The following is a 23328-nucleotide window of genomic DNA, read 5'->3' as shown; positions in this document are numbered from 1 at the left end:
AAACACCAAAGGTGCATGGAACGCTGTTACCTTCCCATCAAAGGTGGTCCCTATTTTTCTACTTACATTTTTACTGGCTTTCAAACTGCTAGGTTGGCAGAAGCAGGGGAAAATAACGGGAGCTCACCCCATTACGCGGCATTAGGGATTCAAAACACTGAACTGCTGACTTTTCGATTGACAAGCTCAGCGTCTTAACCACTGAGCCACTGCATCCCTTCAGATATCCTATAATACTTTGTTAAATATATATTCATAAAACGGTAATTAGCTTTAAACTATATTTATACAGTGGTCTATGAATTGAAAGTATAAAAGTCATGAAAATGTATCTCCAAACATTGAACATGGTTTGAGTCAATATCTGAAATATCTTAACAGGAACCACAAACCTATATTATCAAAATCACGTTCAACAGGAGTGTTGAAATGGGGAAAGGATTAGGTTAAAGAATCTTGGAAAATGATGGAAATGCAACATGAGAACTTCCTTTGGAATGGACAAACATAATAAAACTTAATAATCACAAATCTCCTATATAAATCATTACTTAACAGAAATAAAAATGTCTATGCTTCTAAAATTGTATATAATTTTCCTGTAGGCACAGTCTTTCTATTCCTTTTTTGAAAAGTTTTGCTAAGTCTGAAAGATCACATGGAGTATTAGTTCCTCTTTATGAGTTGCTCCCTGTGGTTTAGCTCAGGCCGTAAAACAATGATGTAGCACTTTGGAAAGAATATGCATCCCAGTAGTGCAGCACCGGAGGCCAAGATGGAGAAGACCTCCACAGCTACCATGGCTTTGCCTTTTGTGCTCAGATAGGATGGAAAGAAGGATATCCACACACTGCAGAAGGCCAACATGCTGAAAGTGATGAACTTGGCTTCATTAAAGCTGTTGGGCAATTTACGGGCAAAAAAAGCCACTATAAAGCTGGCCATGGCCAAGATACCCATGTAGCCCAAGACACAGTAGAAAAAGAAAGGTGATCCCTCATTGCATTGTAAAATCATTTCTTGAAGCTCTGATTGCATGTCCAACTCAGGGAATGGAGGAAATGTTGACAACCAAAGAATACAAATACATACTTGGAAGAGAGAACAGGAAAGGACAATAGAAAGAGCCAATCTTTTTCCCACCCATTTCCTCATCTGAGATCCTGGTTTAGTGGCCATGAAAGCCACAACTACTGTGATAGTTTTGGCCAGTACACTAGAAACAGACACTGAGAATGTGACACCAAACATTGATTGTCGGAGAAGGCAGGTTACTTTGCTTGGCTGGCTGAGGAAAACCAAAGAGGAGAGAAAACAGAGAAGAAGAGAGACAAGGAGGGTGTAGGTGAGGGACCTGTTGTTGGCTTTGACAATGGGAGTATCCCTGTGCTTAATAAAAGTTCCAAGTATCCAAGATGTCAAGAAGAAGAAACTAAGAGCTGCTGAAGCTAAACCAATTCCTAAGGTTTCTTCAAAGGTTAAAAACACCACCAGTTTCTGGATACATCCTTTCTTTTCTTTATTTGGATAATGATCTTCTGGACATTCAAAACAGTCATCCATATCTGGAAGCAAAATCAAGGAATTCGTCATCTAGGCCTTCCATATTATTAGAAATTTACTTTATTAATTTTTTGCATCTCAAAGTAGTATATTAAAGTCTAATGAAAAATGGTAGAATGCATAACCTACCATTTTGATCTGAAATCTTCCCTTCAGGGCATGGAACACAGTCATAGCAGCAGAATTGATTTCCCTCAATCCCCTTCTTCCAGGATCCAGGGAAACAAGGGTCATTGCATCGAGAAAATGGAAGAACCTGGAGATAAACATACAAGTGTGAAATTGGTGATATTTAAATCAGTTTGTTCAATTTTTCAACTTCATCAAATTAAAAAGATGTGGAAATTGCTTGGATGTAGGAAAGGTCCGGTTTGAAGGGCTGGGCATATAAATAATTGCACATAGTGACAATCTCATGGAAAAGGGCAATTCTTGTTATTTCAGATTCAAATCCAAACCAAAAATGCAAACATGCCTTTTACATTCTAATATCATATTGTCAGTTTGAGGAATGCCTGATCATCAACAAGATTTGAAAAGAATATGCCATTGTTTATTTAAAAAAACAAAAACAAAAGAAATTAGACTTCTAAACAGACTACATTTAATATGGGATCGTAATGGATTAATCTTAGCTGCTTCAATAATTTGATACCTGATTAAAAGCTGGGTTCCAGACAATCACATCTTCATCAATGAATAATTCTTTTCCTTTTGGAGCCTGGAGATCCATCTTTCCAATTCTAACTCTCTGAAAGGATCTGTTTGGAAAAGTGATCAAGTTGGTGATGTCGAATCCACCTGTTGCTTCTCCTTTCTCATTCAGGAACACTCTCTCCCCAGCTGAATTGTTAAAAGCAATGCCTCGAAGAAATGAATGGAGCTATTTGAAAAAGAATGAAAGAGAAAGGGAGTTGAATACAATGTAGTAGAGAGGAGAACACCATATTTAAGTTTCATTGGCTTCTTCTTCCCATTCCTATAACAATTATTAAATGTGTACCCTTAGAAATTTAATAACTGATATTTCATAGAAAGGTACAGTACATAGGTACTCTATTCTTAATTTGATATTATTTTAAGGAAAGATAAGAATGAACTAAAGCAAAATGAAAATAGGCTTTTGGGGCTACACAAATTTGTTCAATTATGATTCAGGTTCACTTCTTAAACAATAATGAAACCAAGACCATAGCTAATGTTCCCTTAATGGCTTAAAGATATTTTTGAAATATGACAAATTTCCTTTAACCAGTTTTAGATAGATGTGAAATAGAGATTATCACAAAGGTTGTTCCAAAGATTAGACCATAGCTAATCTTCCCTCATTGGCATAAAGTTATTTGATAGTCTGAAATATGACAAATTTCCTTTAGACAGATTTGAAAATTTGAAAACCCTTGAATTCTGATAAGGACAGAAAGCTCAGCTTCTCAATCTGAAAAATTCATGAGCCAGTAAGAAGCATTTGGAGAATTGATTATTTTTTGGGAAGAAACCATGAAAAATAACCTAAATTATTATTTTAAATATCTTGTATTCTACAAGCTATAATGATTTCCTACATAATTCCTATTGATACCTAAAGCATGATAAAAGGTAGAGACAGGAAGTAGGGGGTCAGTCATATTGGATTTATTGTAATTCTCACTAACAAAGAGAAATAAAAGAAGGTGTTGAAGTTACAGGAATGTTTAGTGTGAGTGACCATGCAATAACTGGAATTAATATTATGCAAGCAGAAGCAATAGAACAATGTCAAACTGGAGTTTTGGTCATCAAGAGAGCTTATTTCAATATAATTGGAAAGAGTTTATGAAAGATTCCATGGATTAGAATTCTCATGGGGAAAACAGTTAATGAACACAATAAAAAAAAACAATAAAACAATAAAACCCCAGGACCAGATGGTCTCCCAGTAGAAATATATAAAGAATTAGAAGACATCTTGAGTCTGTCAATGCTAGAAGTATACAATGAAGTGTTAACGGAAGCTAAAATTCTGAACACATGGAATTAGGGTTTTATTACTCTGATCCCCAAAGAAGATTCGGATATAACTCAAATTAAAAACTATAGACTGATTTAGTTACTAAACTCAAGTTTATAAAATCTTTGCATCAATAATTGTGGAAAGATTAAAAAGCTTTTAAAATGAATTCATTTATCCAGATCAGAACAGGTTTTTACCACAAAGACAAATAAAAAATAATGTTAGAATAATCATGGATGTACTTGAATATTATGAAATACATTATGAAAAACAACTAGCGTTAATATTCCTGGATGCGCAGAAAACATTCGACAATATAGATTGGCAATTTATGTTGCAATGATTAAATTTTATGGAATTTGATGGAAAATTTAGGAATACAATTAAAGCAATTTGCATTCAACAGAACACAAAAGAATTGGTTAATGGAGATATAACAGAAAGCTTTAGTATACAAAAAGGAACAAGGCAAGGTTGTCCCCTCTCCCCTTTATTATTCATTTTAACATTAGAGGTAATGACAAGGAACATAAGACAAGATACAGAGATAAAAGGAATGGAAATTAGAAATGAAAAGTACAAACTCCAAGCTTTCGCTGATGACTTAGTGTTTATATTAGAAGAACCCATAGAAACTGGCCCTAAATTGATAAAGAAAATTGAGGAATATGGAGATGTGACAGGGATGAAAATAAATAAAGATAAAACCAAGATATTAGTTAAAAATCTCACCAACAAACAGAAAAAGGAATTGACAGAGAAAATTGACCTACAGATAGAAAACAAGGTTAAATACCTTGGTATTTTCTTAACAGCTAGGTGTGGGACAATCAAAGAGGACAACTATACAAAGCTGATACAACAGATTGAAACAAGTTTGAAAAGGTGGAGGAATGTACAGTTATCGATGATAGGGAGAATTGCAATGATGAAAATGAACGTACTACCAAAACTAGTCTTTCTATTTCAAACCATACCAGTAAAATTAGAAAAGAAATTTTTTGATGAACTAAATAAAATGACTCTGCAATATATTTGGTAAGGGAAAAAAATTGAGAATAAAATTGAAAGTATTACAGGATTCTAGGAATAATGGTGGTTTTGGGTTCCCAGACTGGAAATTATATTACCAGGCTGAAGCTCTCACCTGGCTAAAAGATTGGGTAAACTTGAATAACAGAAGACTATTATTACTAGAAAGGCACGACTTACAATTAGGCTGGCATGCCTTTCTCTGGTATGGCAGAAATATGGCACACAAATATTTCCAGAGGCATTATGTGAGGAATGTGTTACTTAACATTTGGGAAAAAAATAAACTACAACACTATTGGGAAGTACCAGTCTGGCTCTCTCCAATGGAGGCAATAATATATCCAAATCTTATAAATTGGGGAAAAATTGTATGTTACAATGACATTTTAGATGAAAGGGGGGATCTTAAATCCAGACAACAATTGCAGAAGCAGGGGTGATGGACTTCCGGTGGCACCTCAGGCGCCAAAGACCCTCCTTTTGTGAGTGCCAGCCCCGCCTGCGATCTCGTAAAGCCACTAGAACAGCGCAAATCAGCTGTCTAGTGGCTTGAAAACTTTCTCCCCAGGAAAAGGGGAGGAAGAGAGCAGACGGGCATAGGTAGAGCTCCCCAAGGAGCCCCAGGAACAATTCTGGGGCTCGAAGGGTGAGAGCTCCATGGAAGCCTGACAGAGCTCCGGATCCGGGACGTTTCTGCTTTAAGCAGAAGAAGACGCCGCAACCACCCCTGCAAACAACGCTTGGAATAAACATCATTCGGAAGCAGGCTGAGCAAACTCAGGAGAGATCAGATTTGCAAGTACTGAACTATAACTCCAAATGTGTATTACTTCCTTCCGACTCATTAAGGGGAGAAAGTGAAACCAAGATGGCGATTGAGCTTTAATGGGGCGTGAAAGCGAAAGTTAAAGAGGAAAGTTTCATTTAGCGCTGGTAGCCCCTGTTCAAAATTAGAGATTTTTGCTTCAAAAAAAAAAAAAGATTAAAGTCTAAAAAGACTACAGCAGTGATTTTTTTAAAAAAAGGATTGATATTATTTAAAGACTGGGAATTTTTGGATTTGGTGGATTTGTTGTTCTGGCTGCTAAATAAATTCAAATTGGAAACTAAAAATTAAAGAGATTATTCAAAAACAGAATGAAGAAATTAGAGAAGATATTATTACGGCAGTTCAAGGTCTGGCAGGCCATATTGAAGCAATAGATGAAAAAGTGGAAGAAATTAAGCAATCTAATGAGAACTTGGAAAATAAAATGGGAGAGGTCCAGATTAAGATGGAAAGAGCAGAGGCCGATGTGATAATGATACAATATAGAGATATTGAATTTGCTTTGAGAATAAGAGGCCTCAAAGAAAATAAGCAAGAGAATTTGAGAGAGATCTTCTCAGAAGCATTTGCACAGATAATGGGAGATCAAAAAGCAAATCTTGAATGGCAAATTGACAAAATTTACTGTGTCAATTCAAGGGTTGCCAGACAGAAACATCTACCAAGAGACATTGTAGTCTATTTTACAACAAGGAGAATACACAATGAAATCCTACAAGTCACTTTTAAAAATAAACTTCAAGTGCAGGGGCAGGAGGTTTTAATACTGAAAGAAATCCCCCCCCAAAAAATATTGAGAGCCAGAAGGGATTATGCCTTTCTGGTGGAAGAACTGAGAAACTGTCAGATACAGTACAGATGGGAGGTTCCAGCTGGACTAGTGGTGAACTATTCAGGAGAAAGATATTGTCTTAACTCAGTGTGGAAGGCAAGAGATTTTTACACTAATGTACTAAAGGCTGGATGTCCACAGTCTCCAGAAGCTAGAAGGAAGACGGAAGCAGAGGGGGCAAGAAAGGGGGAGAAGGAAGAATCGTTGGCACAGGCCCAAAGGGGAGCTTTGATTACTCAAGAAGATTTAATACAACTTTCAACTACTGCTCAAGCTTTGGAGGTATTTGACAAAATAGAAGAACCTAAGGATCAAAGACAGACCTGAGCGGCAGCCAAGCGTCAAGAAGAATTAAGATTGCAGCAACTACAGATTGTTAGGATATGGTGTAAATCTAACAAGTTGTCCAGGCAATATATGTGTTCTATCACTTTAAATGTATTCTATCACTTTAAATATAATGCTGAGTAATTGTACTGTTGAGTCATTGTAATGACTAGTGACTGCTGACTGAATGCTGACTGCAATTATCCTAATTGTACTGTTGAGTGATTTCATTGCTGACTTCACTTATCTTAAGTGGATAACTACTAATGTAAACTGTATATAAGGAGGAAGCCGAGCTATAGTCATTGTTGGACCTGCTCTCATCATTGCTTGACTTGCTGCTTGACTGGAACTGTTGATTGGAACTGTTTATTGAATTGAATTGAAATTGAATTGCTGTTTATTACCTATTGCTGTTTGGTAAGAAGATATCTGTAACTTTGGACTGATTTGAATAGCTAAAGACTTGGATTGACTAAAAGACTATGCCATTGTTTTTCACTACAAAGTAAAAGCTTCGTTAAACCAGTTTGTATGTATTGTATTCATTGCTCTCAGTACCGTTTCTCTGTGCACTTACTCTGTTGGTTGGTAACACAACAATATCCTTAACACAGATGATGCAAGAAACTATAAAAACAGAAGCAGTGGGAGGAGCAAAACCAAAAAGTAAAATGCATGGAGATTTCCAGCAGATGCTCCAAAAGCTTCAGGAGGCCAAGAATGGCAACTATATTTCTGACTTGGAATGTTAATGGCCTAAATTCACCACAAAAGAGGAGAAAAATATTTCATTATTTGAAACAGTTTAAAAATGATGTAATCTGTTTACAAAAGACTCATATTAGAAGTAAAGATCAAAAATACTTAATAAATGCAAGGTTAGATATACATTTTGTTGCATCTGCTCCCGAGAAGAATGGTATAGTTATATACCTAAAAAAAGACTTAATTGCCAAATTAATTGAAGCAGATGATCAAGGAAGATTTATAGCAATTGAACTTTTAATAAAAGGAGAAAAAATACTTTTAATTGGAGTATATGCACCGAACCAACAACAGGAAAAATTTTATAAGCTTTTACATTCCAAGTTACTACAATGGGATTACAAATCATGCATTTTATTGGGCGATTGGAATGGAGTTTTGGACACTAAAAAAGATAAGAAGGGACTCTTGCAAAATATCTCAATGCATGCTAGATTGCTAAAAGCGTTTTTTGAAATGATGGATGATATGGAGTTTAGAGATATCTGGAGAGAGAGGAACCCTGAAGAAAAAGACTTTACTTTTTTCTCTGATAGACATCAATCTTTTTCTAGGATTGATTTCATATTAATTACTAATGATCTTTTTTCTAGGGTGAAGAAGACAAAGATCTGCCCAAGAGTTTTAACAGATCATAGTCCAGTTTGGATGGAATTAGAGTATGGAATGGGATTTAAGAGGTCTTGGAGGTTAAATGAAAATCTGTTTAGATATGAGGAAAATGTAAAAGAATGTAAAAAATTTATGAAATAATTTTTTATTATAAATATGCACAAGGGTACATCTATGAAAATGGTTTGGGATGCAAGTAAAGCATATATTCTCTGTAGTGGCACCTACCCTTTGGAACAATCTACCCCCAGAGATACGAGTGATCTCCGACCTCCGGACTTTTCGTCGGGCCCTAAAAACTAATCTCTTTCAGTTAGCCGGTCTTTCTTGATTTTATGATTTTATGGTTGATTTTAAATTTTGATATGGATTTTAAATTGATAAATTTTAAACTATGGGCCAAATTTAATTATTTTAAATCTATTTTTAATCGTACTTTATGTATAAATGTTTTATTTTGGCTGTTCACCGCCCTGAGTCCGAAAGGAGAAGGGCGGTATAGAAATTTGAATAATAATAAATAAATAAATAAATATGAGAGGTATTTTGATATATTTGAATAATAAACAGACGTAAACAGGAAAAAAAAGGAAGGACTTAGAAGAGGAAATTAAAAAAAAAAGAACAAGCTTTGATATTGAACCCAGCAGACAAGAAAATAAAAGAGGCAATTAACTTACTGCGAGGGCAATTTAATATGCTAATGGAAGATCAGGTTGCAACTAATTTGCAATATGCTAACCATAATACTTTTTGCAATGCTAATAAACCAGGGAGATGGTTAGCATATCTGTTAAGGAAAAAACAAAAGTCATGGACCATAGAGAAAATTAGAATATAAAGGTAAAGAGGTTTATCAGCAAAACATGATTAAAAAAGCATTTTTAGAATTTTATACAAGGTTGTATGCTAGTGATAAAATTCAAAGTATAGATGTAGATAGATACTTACAGAAAGAGAATATTCCTATAATTACAAAAGAGCAAAGGGAGGGTTTAAATCAACCAATAACTTCCGAAGAGATCATGCTTGCAATTAAGCAATTGAAAGTGGGTAAAGCCCCTGGGATGGATGGTTTGACAGCTGCTTATTATAAACACTTGCAGTTAGAAATGGTGGGACCACTCAAAGAGTTATTTACCAACATACAATCTGGAGGAGATGTACCCTCATCCTGGGGGACAGCTTTTATTTCTCTGATTCCAAAGGAGGAGCAAGATCACACTCAGCCAAAAAATTACAGGCCTATATCACTTTTAAATACAGATTACAAGATTTTTACTAAAATACTAGTAAATAGGTTAATGACAGTCATGCAACAAATGATTCATAATGATCAAACTGGTTTTATAAATGGTAGACAAATTAAGAGTAATGTAAGACAAGTGGTTAACCTATTAGAGTATTTGGGGAAGAACAACCAAATCCCTGTGGTGCTAATATTTCTTGATGCGGAGAAAGCATTTGATCAATTGAATTGGCATTTCTTATTGAAAATAATAGAAAAGATGCAGTTTGGAGACTATTTTACACAATCTATTAAGGCAATATATCAGAAACAGTGCAAATAATAATTAATGGTAGTTTAACAGATACTTTTAATATAGAAAAAGGAACAAAACAAGGATGTCCCTTGTCTCCATTATTGTTCATCTTGACTTTGGAATTTTTGTTGAGTAAGATATGTGAGTCGGACAAAATAAATGGAATTAAAATTAGGTAGTATGATTACAGAGTACGAGCATTCGCAGATGATTTGGTTGTTACTTTAACCCAACCATTACAGTCAGTTGTAGGTTTAATGGATATAATTAAGCAATATGGGCAAGTATCTGGATTTAAAATAAATGCAGGGAAAATGAAGATAATAACTAAAAACATGACTACAAATCAAAAAGATGAATTAGAAAGATTAACAGGATTTGAAATAGTAAAAAAAGTTAAGTATTTGGGGGTTTATATTATGACATCAAATGCGAAATTATTCACGTGTAACTATGATCCATTGTGGCAAAAAATACAGAGAGAGATGGAAAATTGGAAAAAATTACAATTATCCTTGTTAGGAAGAATAGCAGCAGTAAAAATGAATGTTTTGCCTAAGTTTTTGTTTCTTTTTCAAATGATACCAATACTTTAAAAAGATGAAAATTTGAAGATATGGCAGAAGGGTATTAATAATTTTGCCTGGGCAGGGAAGAGACCGAGAATAAAACAAAAAAATAATGCAGGATATACGTGAAAGAGGAGGTCTCAAAATGCCCAATTTAAGACTATATTATGAGGCAGCTGCCCTATCAGCAATGAGTGATTGGATGAATTCAACAGACGAAAGAATATTGAATATTGAGGGATATGATTTGGTTTACAGGTGGCATGCTTATTTACTATATGATAAGAAAGTGGATAAGACTTTTAAAAGTCACATATTAAGGAATGCTTTATTGAGTGTCTGGAAAAAGTATAAGTGTAAACTAAATGAGAAGTTACCAATGTGGGCAATACCCAGACACGCGACAGAGAATATAAATGTAGAACAAAAACAAGATGTGATTACATACAAAGAGCTTTTTAACAAGGAAAGAGGTATACTAAAACTAAAATCTTTGAATCAACTAAGAGAAGAAAGGATAATTCAAACATGGTTTCAATATGTACAGTTGCAAGCTAGATGGAGAGAAGATCAGAAAATTGGTATTTTGCAAAATGAGGAAAACTTGGTAAAACAGATTAGAGATCAGTCAAATGCATATAAAAAGGTTGTATAATGCATTGGTAGAAATAGATTCGGAAACGGAGTTAGTTAAGGACTGTATGATAAAGTGGGCACAAAATATTGAAGAACCAATAATGATGGAAATGTGGGAAAAATATGGGTTAGAAATGTGAAGTTTACGCAAGCCCAAAACTTAAAAGATAATTTTTATAAAATGTTTTATAGATGGCATCTAGATCCTAAAAAGCTAGCCTGTATGTATCCAAGTGTGCAACCCAAGTGTTGGAGATGTGAATGTGATGATGCCACGTATTATCATATATGGTGGACATGTAAAAAAATTAAGGCATTTTGGATAAAAATATGGTGGATTATTCAAAATATTCTCAAAAAGAAGATAAAATTTACTCCACAGTTCTTCTTGTTAGGTATAATTACAGATTGTACTGTTATAGGGACTAGGTTGATTTTAAATTTAATAACAGCAGCCAGACTTTTGGTGACGCAGTATTGGAAGAAGGAAGACTTGCCTACTATTGAAGAATGGACATTAAAAGTAGTGAACTTAGCAGAGATGGCCAAGATTTCAGCGTATTTGAAGGACCATTCAAATGAAAGATATACATTGGAATGGAGAAGATGGATTGACTATATTCAAAACAAATATCGGACTAAAAAGCTTCAAGTAGCTTATGAATGAAATCAACTTTTTCTTTTTGAATTATGTTTTATTAGTTGAAAGGGGAGCTAAAAAGCAAGGGGGAATTAAGCACCTACAGAAAGTTAGCATATTTTAGTTTATGTTTGTTAAATGTTACACCCTGTATTTGTTCTGGGAAGTCCAGGGTGGGGGGAGGGGGGTTGGAGGGACAGGGGGGATGGGGGATGGGTGGTGGGTGGAGGAGGGAAGGGGGGAGGAGGGACAGGGAAAAATTGTTGTAATATTTGATAAAACTTTTTAATTAAAAAAATTTTGTAGAAGCAGGGGTTGGACTTACCTTGGTGGCCGTATTTGCAGATCCAAACAAGGCACGAAAAAGATGTTAAATTATGGGGTATAAACAAAGAATAAACAGCATTGGAAAATTTTTTAATGGGGACGGATGAAAAATTGATTAAAAATATACATAATTATTACTGAATATAAAATGAAAGAAGAGATAGTTAAAGAAACAATGATTGCCTGGGCAAAGAATTTTGCAACATAGAATTAGAAAAATGGTTAAAAATTTGGGAGAGAAACGACAAACTGAAGATGGCCGCGGCATATAAAGAAAATCTTTACAAAATGTTTTACTGATGGCACTTGTCGCCACAAGATTAGCCAAAATGTATAAGAACTCCTCTGCCAATTGTTGGAAATTCAACCAGACTGCAAGATCATACTACCACATGTGGTGGAAATGTAAGAAAGCAAGGAATTACTGGGAGAAAATTCATAAATGGGTAGTCGGTAGGAACCTTGGAAGTCTTCTAGTCCAATACAAATCACTATCTAATCCCTTTGTAAAAATTTCCAGTGTTGTAGCATCCATAACTTCTGGAGGCAAGGTTTCCACTAATTAATTATTCTCACTATCAGGAAATATTTCCTTATTTATAGGTTGTTTCCCATTCTTAAAATGTAGAAACATTAAGACATTCCACAGTGGGTTCAAAAAATAATTTTACATCAAACTGCTTATTGAAATAAAAGAAGTGTCCAATGCAGAGAAAATACCTGACAAGCCTGGAGATCTAGATGGCCAATTTGTTTACCCATCATAGCTTTTGTTCTATTGAAACGTAATGTGTACAGAGCCTGCAAAGCATGAGCCACAGCATAAACAGCATTGTAGACACTGTAGCTGTGGCCAGTCATTTCTATTTCAAACAAAGGGGAAGGAAGATCTTCTAACTTCTTCTGCCCAGTGCACAGATTACTATGCATTTCTTGTAGTTCTGGTTTTGGAAATGAACAATCAAATGATTGTTCCCAAATGTCCTGCAGAAACTGATCTCTGTAGAGTGAAAGAGGATTGATGGTCTGAAGAAATTCCTTGAAACCTCCAACTTCTGTAGAGTGAACAGTGAAGGAAATAGCTCCATGGAACATCTGGAGATCCCAACTGACTTGAAATCCAGATAAAATGAAATCAATCTGTGCAGTCATGATCCACACCTTTCTAAACAATGCAATTTCCTTGCTTTCAGGATCTACAATAAATGTGACAGCTCTTAGCCACGTAATTACCCAGGATTCTCCATAGATGAGAAATGCATTGGCTTTGCTATTCATCATATTAATGGAGATAACTGAGACTGTTTGATAAAGTCCTGGTAAGTCTTCCATATGGACTAGTTGGGAAAGCCTTTGTATAAATGATGAACATATTCCATTCTGTGAAAGTAAGGGCTGCATTTTTTGTAAGAAATTTTCTCCATTGTTGTTATCAACAGCAAAAATCCCAATCCATGTCCACTTGAAATGGTGAAGCAATTGGATAATTCCAATGTACTGATGGTCCTCTTTCGGGACCATGAAATAAAGTGAAGACAGCTTACTGGTCTCAAATGCATCTTGGGCTAATGAGCCATATGTCAGCTATAAGAAAGTGAAATAGTATTCTGTTGAAATAGTCAATCAAATCAATTTTTTTCTTATCTAGTTTTCTTATGAAATACATCCAAGGAACATTGTCCCTAGAATTCTTCTAAACATTGCTGTAGAAAGGAATTATTTGGATTTACTTCAGAGACATACAGTATAAAAGAACAATTGTTTCAATAGGTACAAGAGTACTATATCAATTTCCCTCAGTTGTAGAATATTCTGGATACTTACTTCTTGTATTTGGCATTGGTATTTGGTATTATAGTTTCAGAAAAGAATGCTAATTAGTAAACTGTAAACCACGCATCATCTTAACACAAACCTAAACCTAATCTTTGATGCTCATTATATATTCCATAACAAGAACAAAATATAGAATTTCCCTCCTCAAATTCATCACAGCTTACTTGTGGAATCTTGAAGAAACCTATAAGTTCACCTATATAAGATGATGTTTCAAAATCCAATCCTCCAATAATAGCCATGAGATTCTTCTGGCTATCACATTTGTAGTTAGGGACAAATTCCTGGGATTTGAAAAGCAGGTCCAGAGTCGTGCGATAGGTCATCCTCGCATGTACGTAACTGTCATAGATGTGGAACCCAAGAGTGATGTTAGGTAAGATCTGGGAGTCTTCATTGATCTCCTTCACAGCAAAGGCCAAAGCAAGGATGTGTTGATGAAATTTTGTGCATACACTGCAAATGTTTTAAATACCCCAGTTGAAAAAGTAAGTTGACAATTCTCACCATTTCTGTATGAATAACCAACATTTATGACTATATGACTGTAACCTTGTTGCTGGTATCCTTACGATTTATATTGACTGTTTCCTAATATGATTAGATTGTTTATTTGTACCCTATGATTATCATTAAGTGTTGTACCTTATGATTCTTGATGAATGTATCTTTTATTTTATGTACAGCGAGAGCATATGCACCAAGACAAATTCCTTGTGTGTCCAATCACACTTGGCCAATAAAGAATTATATTCTATTCTGTTTCTTTCTCTGACAGTAGTAAAAAGATCATCACTATTCTAAAGTTCTTCATGATTTCCACAGAGGGTCCTTGGTGCTCTCTGAGTTTGGTTGCTTTCTTCCAGATATTTCATTATCCAAAATAGGTAATATCATCACTGCCTGGCACTGAGGATGGATAATGAAAAGTCTATAAGAAAATAACCAATCTCAGAGAGCACCAAGGACCCCTCATTTCAACCCTGAGCTACAGATATTCTCCTTTATTGGTAATTTCTACTGAGTACACATTTACAATTTTACACAATATTTCCATGACTTGCAACAAATATATACTGCAACAAATACAAGTAGTGACTTTTTTCAAAATACTATATTTTATACAAGATTTTCAGAACGTGTTATATGAATACATTAATCAGGTGTCACTCATTTACTGTATGTATGTTTAGTGAGGAGTAATAATGCCAAACCATTTTAAAATTACCTTAACCTCAGTAGATGTTCAACAAAGTGAGTGAAAGTCTTTAAAAAAATGTAAAGAATACTTTATTTACTTATTTCAGACAATTCCAATTAAGTTGGGGAAAAATATTTTGAAGATTTAAATAAAATGGTGTTAAAATATATATGGCAGGGCAAAAAGGCAAGGATAAAACTAAAATTGATGCAAGATGCCAGATCAAGAGGAGGTTTTGGTTTGCCGGATTGGGAATTGTATTATCAAACTGGTAACTTGATGTGGATTAAAGAATGGATAATGCTAAGGAATATTAGATTGTTGACTTTAGAAGGACATGATTTATTGTTGGGTTGGCACGCTTTTATGTGGTATAAAAGTACAAAAGTACAGGTTTTTTTCAGAAGACATATGATACGAGAGTCTTTGTTATTAAACTGGGAGAAGATCAAACAATGTTACTATTTAAAAATTCCAGTCTGGTTATCACCTATTGAAGCAGTCTCATATGCAATAACATTTAGGAAGGAATAAATTGTTAGATATGGTGAATTATTAAATGAAAGGGGTGAACTTAAGTCAAAGCAAGAACTAGAACAACAAGAGCTTGAAATGGATTGGTTTCCATATATGCAAATACAGTCTAGATATGATGAAGATTCTAAAAAGGAGGGTTTTTATAGTAACTTGACAAATTTAGATAAAATCTTAACAGGTTCTGATGACCATGTAATTAAAAAACTGTACAGTCATTTATTAGAAGTAAAATTGGCAGAAGAACAAGTTAAAGAAACAATGATTGCATGGGGGAAAAATGTGGGTCATGGGATTGACTTAGAGAAATGGGAAAAATTATGGTTGCAGAATTATAAAATGACAATGTCAATAGCATATAAGGAAAATTTGTATAAAATTTGTATAAGTTTTACAGGTGGCATTTACCCCCGGCGAGAATAGCCAGAATGTAAAAGAATAAATCGGAGAAATGTTGGACGTGTCATCAGACTCCGGGCTCATATTACCATATGTGGTGGACATGTGCAGAAGCTAAAAGATATTGGACTAAAATCCACAAATGGCTGGAAAAAAATGACAAAAAAACATATTGACTTTAAACCAGAGACATTTTTATTGGGGATTTTACCAGAAATATACAATAGAGAAATCAGATATTTAATTGTGAATGTTTTAATGGTGGCGAGAATTGTGTTTGCTAGAAATTGGAAAGGTGAGAAGATACCCACGGATGACGACGTTATCAAGAAAATTTTGGAGTGTGCTGAAATGAGTAAATTGACATTTGAAATTAGGGAACAAGAAGATAAACAATATTATTTGATATGGGATCTATTTTATCAATGGTTAGACAAGAAAGAATGGAAATGAAATATGAAATATGAAATGGCTAAGATAATAAAACATATAAAGGGTTTTTTTTTTTCCCTTATAGAGGGCAATTTACTGTAAAATAATTGGTAAATGAGAATAATAATGTAATAAACTGTTAAATAAGAAAATGTTGGATAGAGTATTAACCACAAAAGATTTGTAACCGATCAATACACTTTCTGTAATTGTAATGGATGATAATTGTTTTATGTTTTAAGTTTTGTTTAAAAATAAAAAAAATTTCCAAAAAAAAAGTAAAGAAATATATTTCTTCGGTCAGAACCAGATGCATTTGAAAGACAGAGAAAGCAAAGATTTGTGCACACACATCTTTTACTCATATAAGGGATTTTCGAGATTGGATAAGATTAGATAGCAAAGAAAAATTCTTACATTGGTACATCGTAAGGTATTCTAGCAGGGTTTTCATCAAATTTAATTTCATAAAAGTGGTAGCCCATGTGAGACACCATTCCACCAATGATGAAGTCTCCAGGCTGGTACCACTCATGTGGAACAAGGAAAGCATCACTTGCAGGGCAGCTTAGAGAAACTACTTTATGCACCAAAAACATCAGGAGAAACATCTTGATGATCTTGTTATTGTGGAAAATATTTTGCCTTCCATCCGACCCATAGGGAAGCATATATAATCCAATACTTCATCTAAAGATAGATCTAAGGGTTTTATTTGAGAATACATCTAATGAGAAAATCGATCATTTTCTGTTTGAACATCGATGCAAGTACAAATTTTTATCTTGACTATCACAAGGGTTAGGATCTGAACGTGTACTCTACCAGAAGAAAACAGAGTGAGGAAAGCTGTAGCAATGAATCTGAGAGACATGACTACTCCTTGTACCAAACTCTCTTTATAGCCAACAGATACTTTCATGATTGTTGAATTTCTGTGCAGCCTTTGATATTTTGGCCTACAGTAATTCCTCTAGGATATAATTATTTTGTTTTGATGAGCTGGTTCAGCTACTTTTTTAAAAAAATGAGCAAATGCCAACAAAAGTAGTATAAGGGAGATTTGCAATAGAATATATAAAACAGAGGTTTTTTTTCAAGATACCACATTTATTTTCCATCTATTTTTCACAAAATAGAAAATGAACGGATTCAGAAGGTATCAGTCATTTATGGTAAGCATGTTTTCTGGGGAGTAAAAACATAGATCATTTTTTAAAAAATAATTACCTTAACCTCTCTAAAACTCTTCAAAAAAATGTCTTGCACATTCTCTGACAAACACTTTCATATATTCTAAAGAATGTTATTTCTTTTCCCACATCTAGAAGCATTTGAAAGGTAGAGAAGTTATAGATTAGAAATAAACTGTACATTTTTGCACAAACACTGTTAGATTCGTGGATAGAGAGACAGGAGGCAGGCTTCGACAACAACTCTTTTATTCACAACTATGTACAATCCAGCAGCTACCCTCTCTGACAGCCCGCCCTTTTATAGGGAGCTGTCAGGAGCGCTAGCCAATCACATTCAAGCTATTTTCCCGCTTAAAAAGATGGACCAGAGTGAAGACTATTGTTGCCAATATCTAGCACACACACACCCCCGTTTTGAATCAACTATTTACATATATAATCACGCATGTAGGTGGGACATTTGCTTGCTCTACCTGACCTGCGCAGCTCATTTATTAGGATGGCAGCAGGCTGAAAGGGAGTGCCTGTTGCTTCCTCTTGCTCCGCCCCTGGAAAGTCCTGGAACTTTTTGGGCAGGGCCTGGATGTCTATGGGAACCAGTTTGTGGGAGAAGCATCACTGGATTCCAGGTACTTCTGGTACATCCTCCAGTTCCATCGGGTTTGAGTCTCCTAAGAATGGATTAGAATTAAATTCCTGATCGATAGTGTCTTTGATACTTTCTGGGCTGAGATGGCTTCGAATTTGGTCAATAGGCGCCCATCGTGTAGTCTTACTATGTAAGATTTAGGGCCTGTGATTTTTTTCAATTTTACCCGCTAACCATAATGGTCCTTCAGCAAAGTTCTGGGTGTGAACCAGGTCCCCTATGTTGAAAATTCTGGTGTGGCTTTGTGTTTTTGTTGTTGTTTCTGGGCAATAGCTGGGGTGTAGGTGGTCAAGTAGAGACCTGAGTTGGCAGCCCATTAATAGCTCTGCCGGGCTCTTTCCTGTTATCACACTGGGTGTTATGTGTTGATACCGGAAGAACTTATCTACTCTCTCCTGCCAGTCCTCAGTGCCAGTCTGCCTTATGCCTCCTTGGCTGATCTAACGGATCTTTCAGCCAAGCCATTACTGGCCAGATGGAAAAGTGCTATGAGGGCATGGCATATCCCTAATTCTGATTTTACAGAGGACCTTATTTACAGCTTCAGCCATGGTGATGCTCATTAGGATAATTTCCATCCATTTGGAATAGGCGTCTACTACTACGAGGAAGGTTTGGCCATGAAAGGGCCCAGTGAAATCAATATGGATTCTCGGCCAGGGGGCCCTGGGACATTCCCACTCTTGAGCTGGTGCTACAGGAGGAACTGGCCAAGACTCTTGACAGAACAGGCACCTGGCTACCACACTCTTAGATCTCCCAATCCATATTCAGTCACCACACAAAGCTTTGGGCTAGGGCTTTCATCCAAACAATCCCTGGATGTCCCTCATGTAATGATTTCAACATGAAATACCTTAAACTCTGAGATATCATTACCCTGTCACCCCATAGCAAACACCCCCCTTGTGAGGAAATCTTGTGCTGCTGATTGGCAAACAGTTTGAATTCTGCCCCAAATGGGCCCTCTGGCCACCCCTTCCACACCCAGTTCAATATAGTTTTGAATGTTGCATCCTTAGCCAAGTGCTTGGCCACAGCGACAGAGGTTACAAGTCCAGAGTCCAGGCAGTCTATCAAGATGGCAGGGAGTCCTGGTGTTGGGTCATCCAACAAGTCCAGCAGTGGGCAACAGCTGAGGGCATCAGCGTGCCCCAATGATCATCCAGGCCAGTGCAGCAGTTTATAACTGTATGTGGATAGGAAAATTGCCCACCTTATAAATTGGGGTGACAGAGCCAAAGAAGTCAGTCGATCCCCAGCCAAGAGTCCCAAAGGTGGCTTGTGGTCTGTAAGCAAATCAAAATCCCTCCCAAATAAGTACTCGTGGATCCGTTTCACCCCTGCCACAGCAGCCAGCGCTTCCCTGTCCAGCTGGCTATAGTTCCTCTCCGAGCTAGACAGCATCCTGGAGAAATACGCGATCAGAGCCTCAGTTCCATTGGGGAGTCAGTGGCTCAACACAGCCCCCATGCCAAACAGGGAAGTGTCACATGCCAGTACCAATGGCATGGTGTCATTGTACTGGATTAGGAAGCTGTCCTCAGACAAGAGGTGTTTTACCACCAAACAAGCAGCAGCTTCTTTGGGTCCCCAGGACCATACACTGTTTTTGGCCAGGAGCTTATGGAGTAGCTCAGCAATGGTGTCTTTATTCTTTAGGAAGACACTGTAGAAGTTGAGCAAGCCTAGGAAGGCTTGCAACTCCATCTGGTTCCGTGGTGTGGGGGCTTCCCGAATCGCCCTAATCTTAGTGTGGGTTGGGTGTATTCTCTTCCCATTTATATGGTAACCCAAGAATTTGACTTCCAGGACCTTGACCGAGTCAAGCGCATTTGCTGCCCTTGACTTGGAGCCCTGCAGATCTGAATTTTTCCAAAACTTCCCATAAATGGGATTTCAGCTGCTGTTGATAGACGGTGGTGATTAATATGTCGTCAAAATAGGGCACCACCTTGGGGATTTTTTGCAGTAGCCTTTCCATGACACTCTGGAACAGGCCAGGGGCAACGCTAATGTCAAACTGCAGGCGATGACATTTAAATGCATCCCAATGTGTTATTATGGTCTGTGCCTCCACAGTAGCACCATCTACCAACAACTGCTGGTACGCCTGCGGAAAATCTAATTTAGCGAATAGGCATCCAGGGCCCAGGGAATGCAAGAGTTGTTGGAGTATTGGCACCGGGTACGCGCTCTGCTGGAGTGCCTTATTTATCGCACTTATAATCCACACGTATTGATTAATGGACTCTCCGTCCTGCTGTACTCTATGCTGAAATTCATAACACCGCACCGTTTTTGATGGTACTGGGGCATAGTCTATCTTGAGTGCATTTTCTAGCACTTGCCATGGTACCAAATGCACCGGTGTTGGCTCAGATAGGGCTTCAGCGTGTTGAAGACATCATGCCCACAGTAACTCAGAAATAGTGCTCGATTCCGGTTATCCGACAATACAAGGGGATTGTTCACTTCCATGAAACACTCAAATCTGGTCATATAAGTGCTCCACTTCTCCTTTTCTGGGTCGAATGGCGTTGGCGGGTGAAATGCCGTCATGATTGCCTCACTGTCAGCTCATTAGATTCTCCGTGCCTCTCAGAATCCCCTCTTCATCGCCAGTGTTAGATTCATGGATAGAGAGACAGGAGGCAAGCTTCAACAACAGCTCTTTTATTCACAACTATGTACAATCCAGCAGCTAGCATCTCTGACAGCCCGCTCTTTTATAGGGAACTGTCAGGAGTGCTAGCCAATCACATTTGAGCTATTTTCTCACTTAAAAAGATGGATCAGACTGAAGACTATTGTTGCCAATATCTAACAAACACTTTTTATTCATGTAAGAAAATTTGGGGGAACTGGCTAAGATTATAAAAAGAAAAAAAATTACAATCAGATGTCTTAAATTTTTATTTAAGGACATTCCTTAAATTTCAATTCATAAAAGTGACAAACATTGCCACCAATTAACAAATCACCTGGGACTCTACATGGGACTGTAGTTGAAAAATATCCAGCCACCTCTATGGTTTTGTGCAGACCCAGGTGCTCACATGTGTCACCTTTATTGCGAGAGTTGAAATTAGGTGACAATTTGCTTCTGGGTAAATTTCAAGGTGCTAGTTATCCCCTTTAAACCTTATAGGGCTTGGGACCAGGTTATTTGAAGAAACATCTCTTCCTAATCAATCTTCCATCATCTATCTATCCATCTACCTACTACATGTCTACCTATATAAATCTATGCCTATCTATGCCTATCTGAAGTGGTGGCATTTCAGCTCCTGCGGTCATTGGAGGAAATGGGTTATCTAGACCCTTTTCAGTCTGGCTTCAGGCCTGGCTACAGTACAGAAACTGCTTTGGTCACACTGATGGATGATTTCTGGCGAGCCCAAGATGGGGGTCATTCCTCTATCTTGGTGCTACTTGACCTCTCAGTGGCTTTCGATACCATTGACCATGGTATCCTTCTGGGACAACTAAGGGAGCTGGGAGTGGGAGGCACGGTGTTACGGTGGTTCTCCTCCTATCTCTCTGGTCGGTCACAGTCAGCGTTGGTAGGAGGACAGAGGTTGACCACTAGGCCCCTCATGTGCAGGGTGCCTCAGGGCTTGGTCCTCTCTCCCCTCCTATATAACATCTACATGAAGCCGCTGGGTGAGATCATCTGACGATACGGGGTGAGGTATCAGCAATACGCTGATGATACCCAACTGTATATCTCTACCCCGTGTCAATTCAGTGATGCGGTGGATGTGATGTGCCAGTGCCTGGAGGGAGTGAGGGTCTGGATGGGAGTCAACTGGCTCAGATTTAACCAAGACAAGACTGAATGGCTGTGGGTATTGCCTCCTAAAGACTATGTTGACTGTCCATTCTTGGTTCTGGGGGGGGGAGAGAAATTGTCCCCCTCAGAATGGGCTCACAATTTGGGTGTCCTCCTAAACTCACAGCTAAGCTAGAGCAACATCTGACAGCTGTGGCTAGGGGGACGTTTGCACAGGTTCGCCTAGTGCACCAATTGCGACCCTACTTGGATCAGGAGGCTCTCCTCATGATCATTCATGCCCTTGTCACCTCACGGTTAGATTATTGCAACACTCTCTACATGGGGCTACCCTTGAAAAGTGTTCGGAGACTACAGTTGGTCCAGAACGCAGCCGCGTGAGCTGTCGTGGGTGCACCTAGGTACACCCACATTACACCAATTCTCCGCGAGCTGCACTGGCTCCCTATTGGGCTCCAGTCACAATTCAAGGTGTTGGTTATTACCTTTAAAGCCCTACATGGCTCACAGCCAGGTTATCTTTGAGACCGCCAGAGACCGGTAAGATCCCACAGAGTTGGTCTCCTCCGGGTCCTGTCAGCTAAACAATGCCGGCTGGCAGGCCCACGGGGGACGGCCTTCTCTGTGGCTGCCCCAGCTCTCTGGAACCAGTTACCTCCTGAGGACTGAACCATCCCCACCCTATTGGCCTTCCGAAAAGCAGTGAAGACCTGGCTTTTCCAGCAGGCCTGGGGCCGTTGATCTCACTCTTGCGATCTGGCGAGATCCGGCCATGAATGGTATGAATGAGTTTTAATGTTTTTAATGTTTTTAATTTTTAAATGTTTTGTATTAGGATTTTAAATGTATTGTGAGCTGCCCTGAGTCTTCGGAGAGGGGCGGCATATAAATTGAATTAAATTTAAATTTAAATTTATTTATTTATTTATTTATTAAATTTTTATACTGCCCTTCTCCCAAAGGACTGAGGGCGGTGTACAGCCATATTAAAACAAACATATACCCATAAAATTTAAAAACAATTTAAATATATATAAAATTTTGGCCCTTATGTTAAAAACTACAAACCCCCAATTAAAATTCATTTTCTAAGCCAGCCCGGCCTGTTGGAACAAAAGAGTCTTAAGGGCATGGCGAAAGGTATGTAGGTCGGGGATCATACGAATCTCCGGGGACAGTTCATTCCAGAGGGCAGCTCTATCCTCTCCATCTAGTGAACACTCAAAATGTTCTAGTGAACACTCAAAATGTTCCTCAAAGTTTCTTCATCTTTGTAGTTCTATCCTCTATCATAGAGGGATGTACTCTTTTTCTAGGATTTGAGCTGAATTTCAGCTGACTTTCTTGGAAAATGCCAGAATTGTTAATTTGTAAACTAATTCAAATCACTCTTTCTAATGATCAGCATACACTTTGAGTAAAGCATGAAACAGAAGGCAGGATACATTTCATTTCATTTCAGTAAATTTCCCCTATTATTAATATCTGATAACAGGGTGCTCAAGAAATAGATTTATGGGTATCCTTCCTATTATGTATCTCCTCCCACTTATGACTATAACCATGTTGCTTGTATCTTTACAATTTATATTGTTTTATTTGTTTCCTAG

General features: G+C 37.3%; 1 protein-coding gene across 1 annotated transcript; it reads right to left on the bottom strand.

Annotated features, from left to right (window-relative positions):
- Positions 1-666: 666 nt before the first annotated feature.
- Positions 667-19632, bottom strand: LOC132709826 (vomeronasal type-2 receptor 26-like). Its single transcript, XM_060684822.2, has 3 exons — positions 19426-19632; positions 1693-1819; positions 667-1565 (listed from the first exon to the last, which is right to left on the bottom strand). Exons 1-3 carry the CDS (start codon positions 19630-19632, stop codon positions 667-669), a joined length of 1233 nt encoding a protein of 410 aa, XP_060540805.1.
- Between the last annotated feature and the right edge of the window lie 3696 nt (positions 19633-23328).

This window comes from Pantherophis guttatus, chromosome 4 (assembly GCF_059756535.1).
Source record: "Pantherophis guttatus breed Tessera chromosome 4, ASM5975653v1, whole genome shotgun sequence".
NCBI classification, from domain to species: Eukaryota; Metazoa; Chordata; class Lepidosauria; order Squamata; family Colubridae; genus Pantherophis; species Pantherophis guttatus.
Note: the sequence above shows the minus strand (reverse complement) of the source record. Positions and strands in the feature narration are given on the sequence as shown.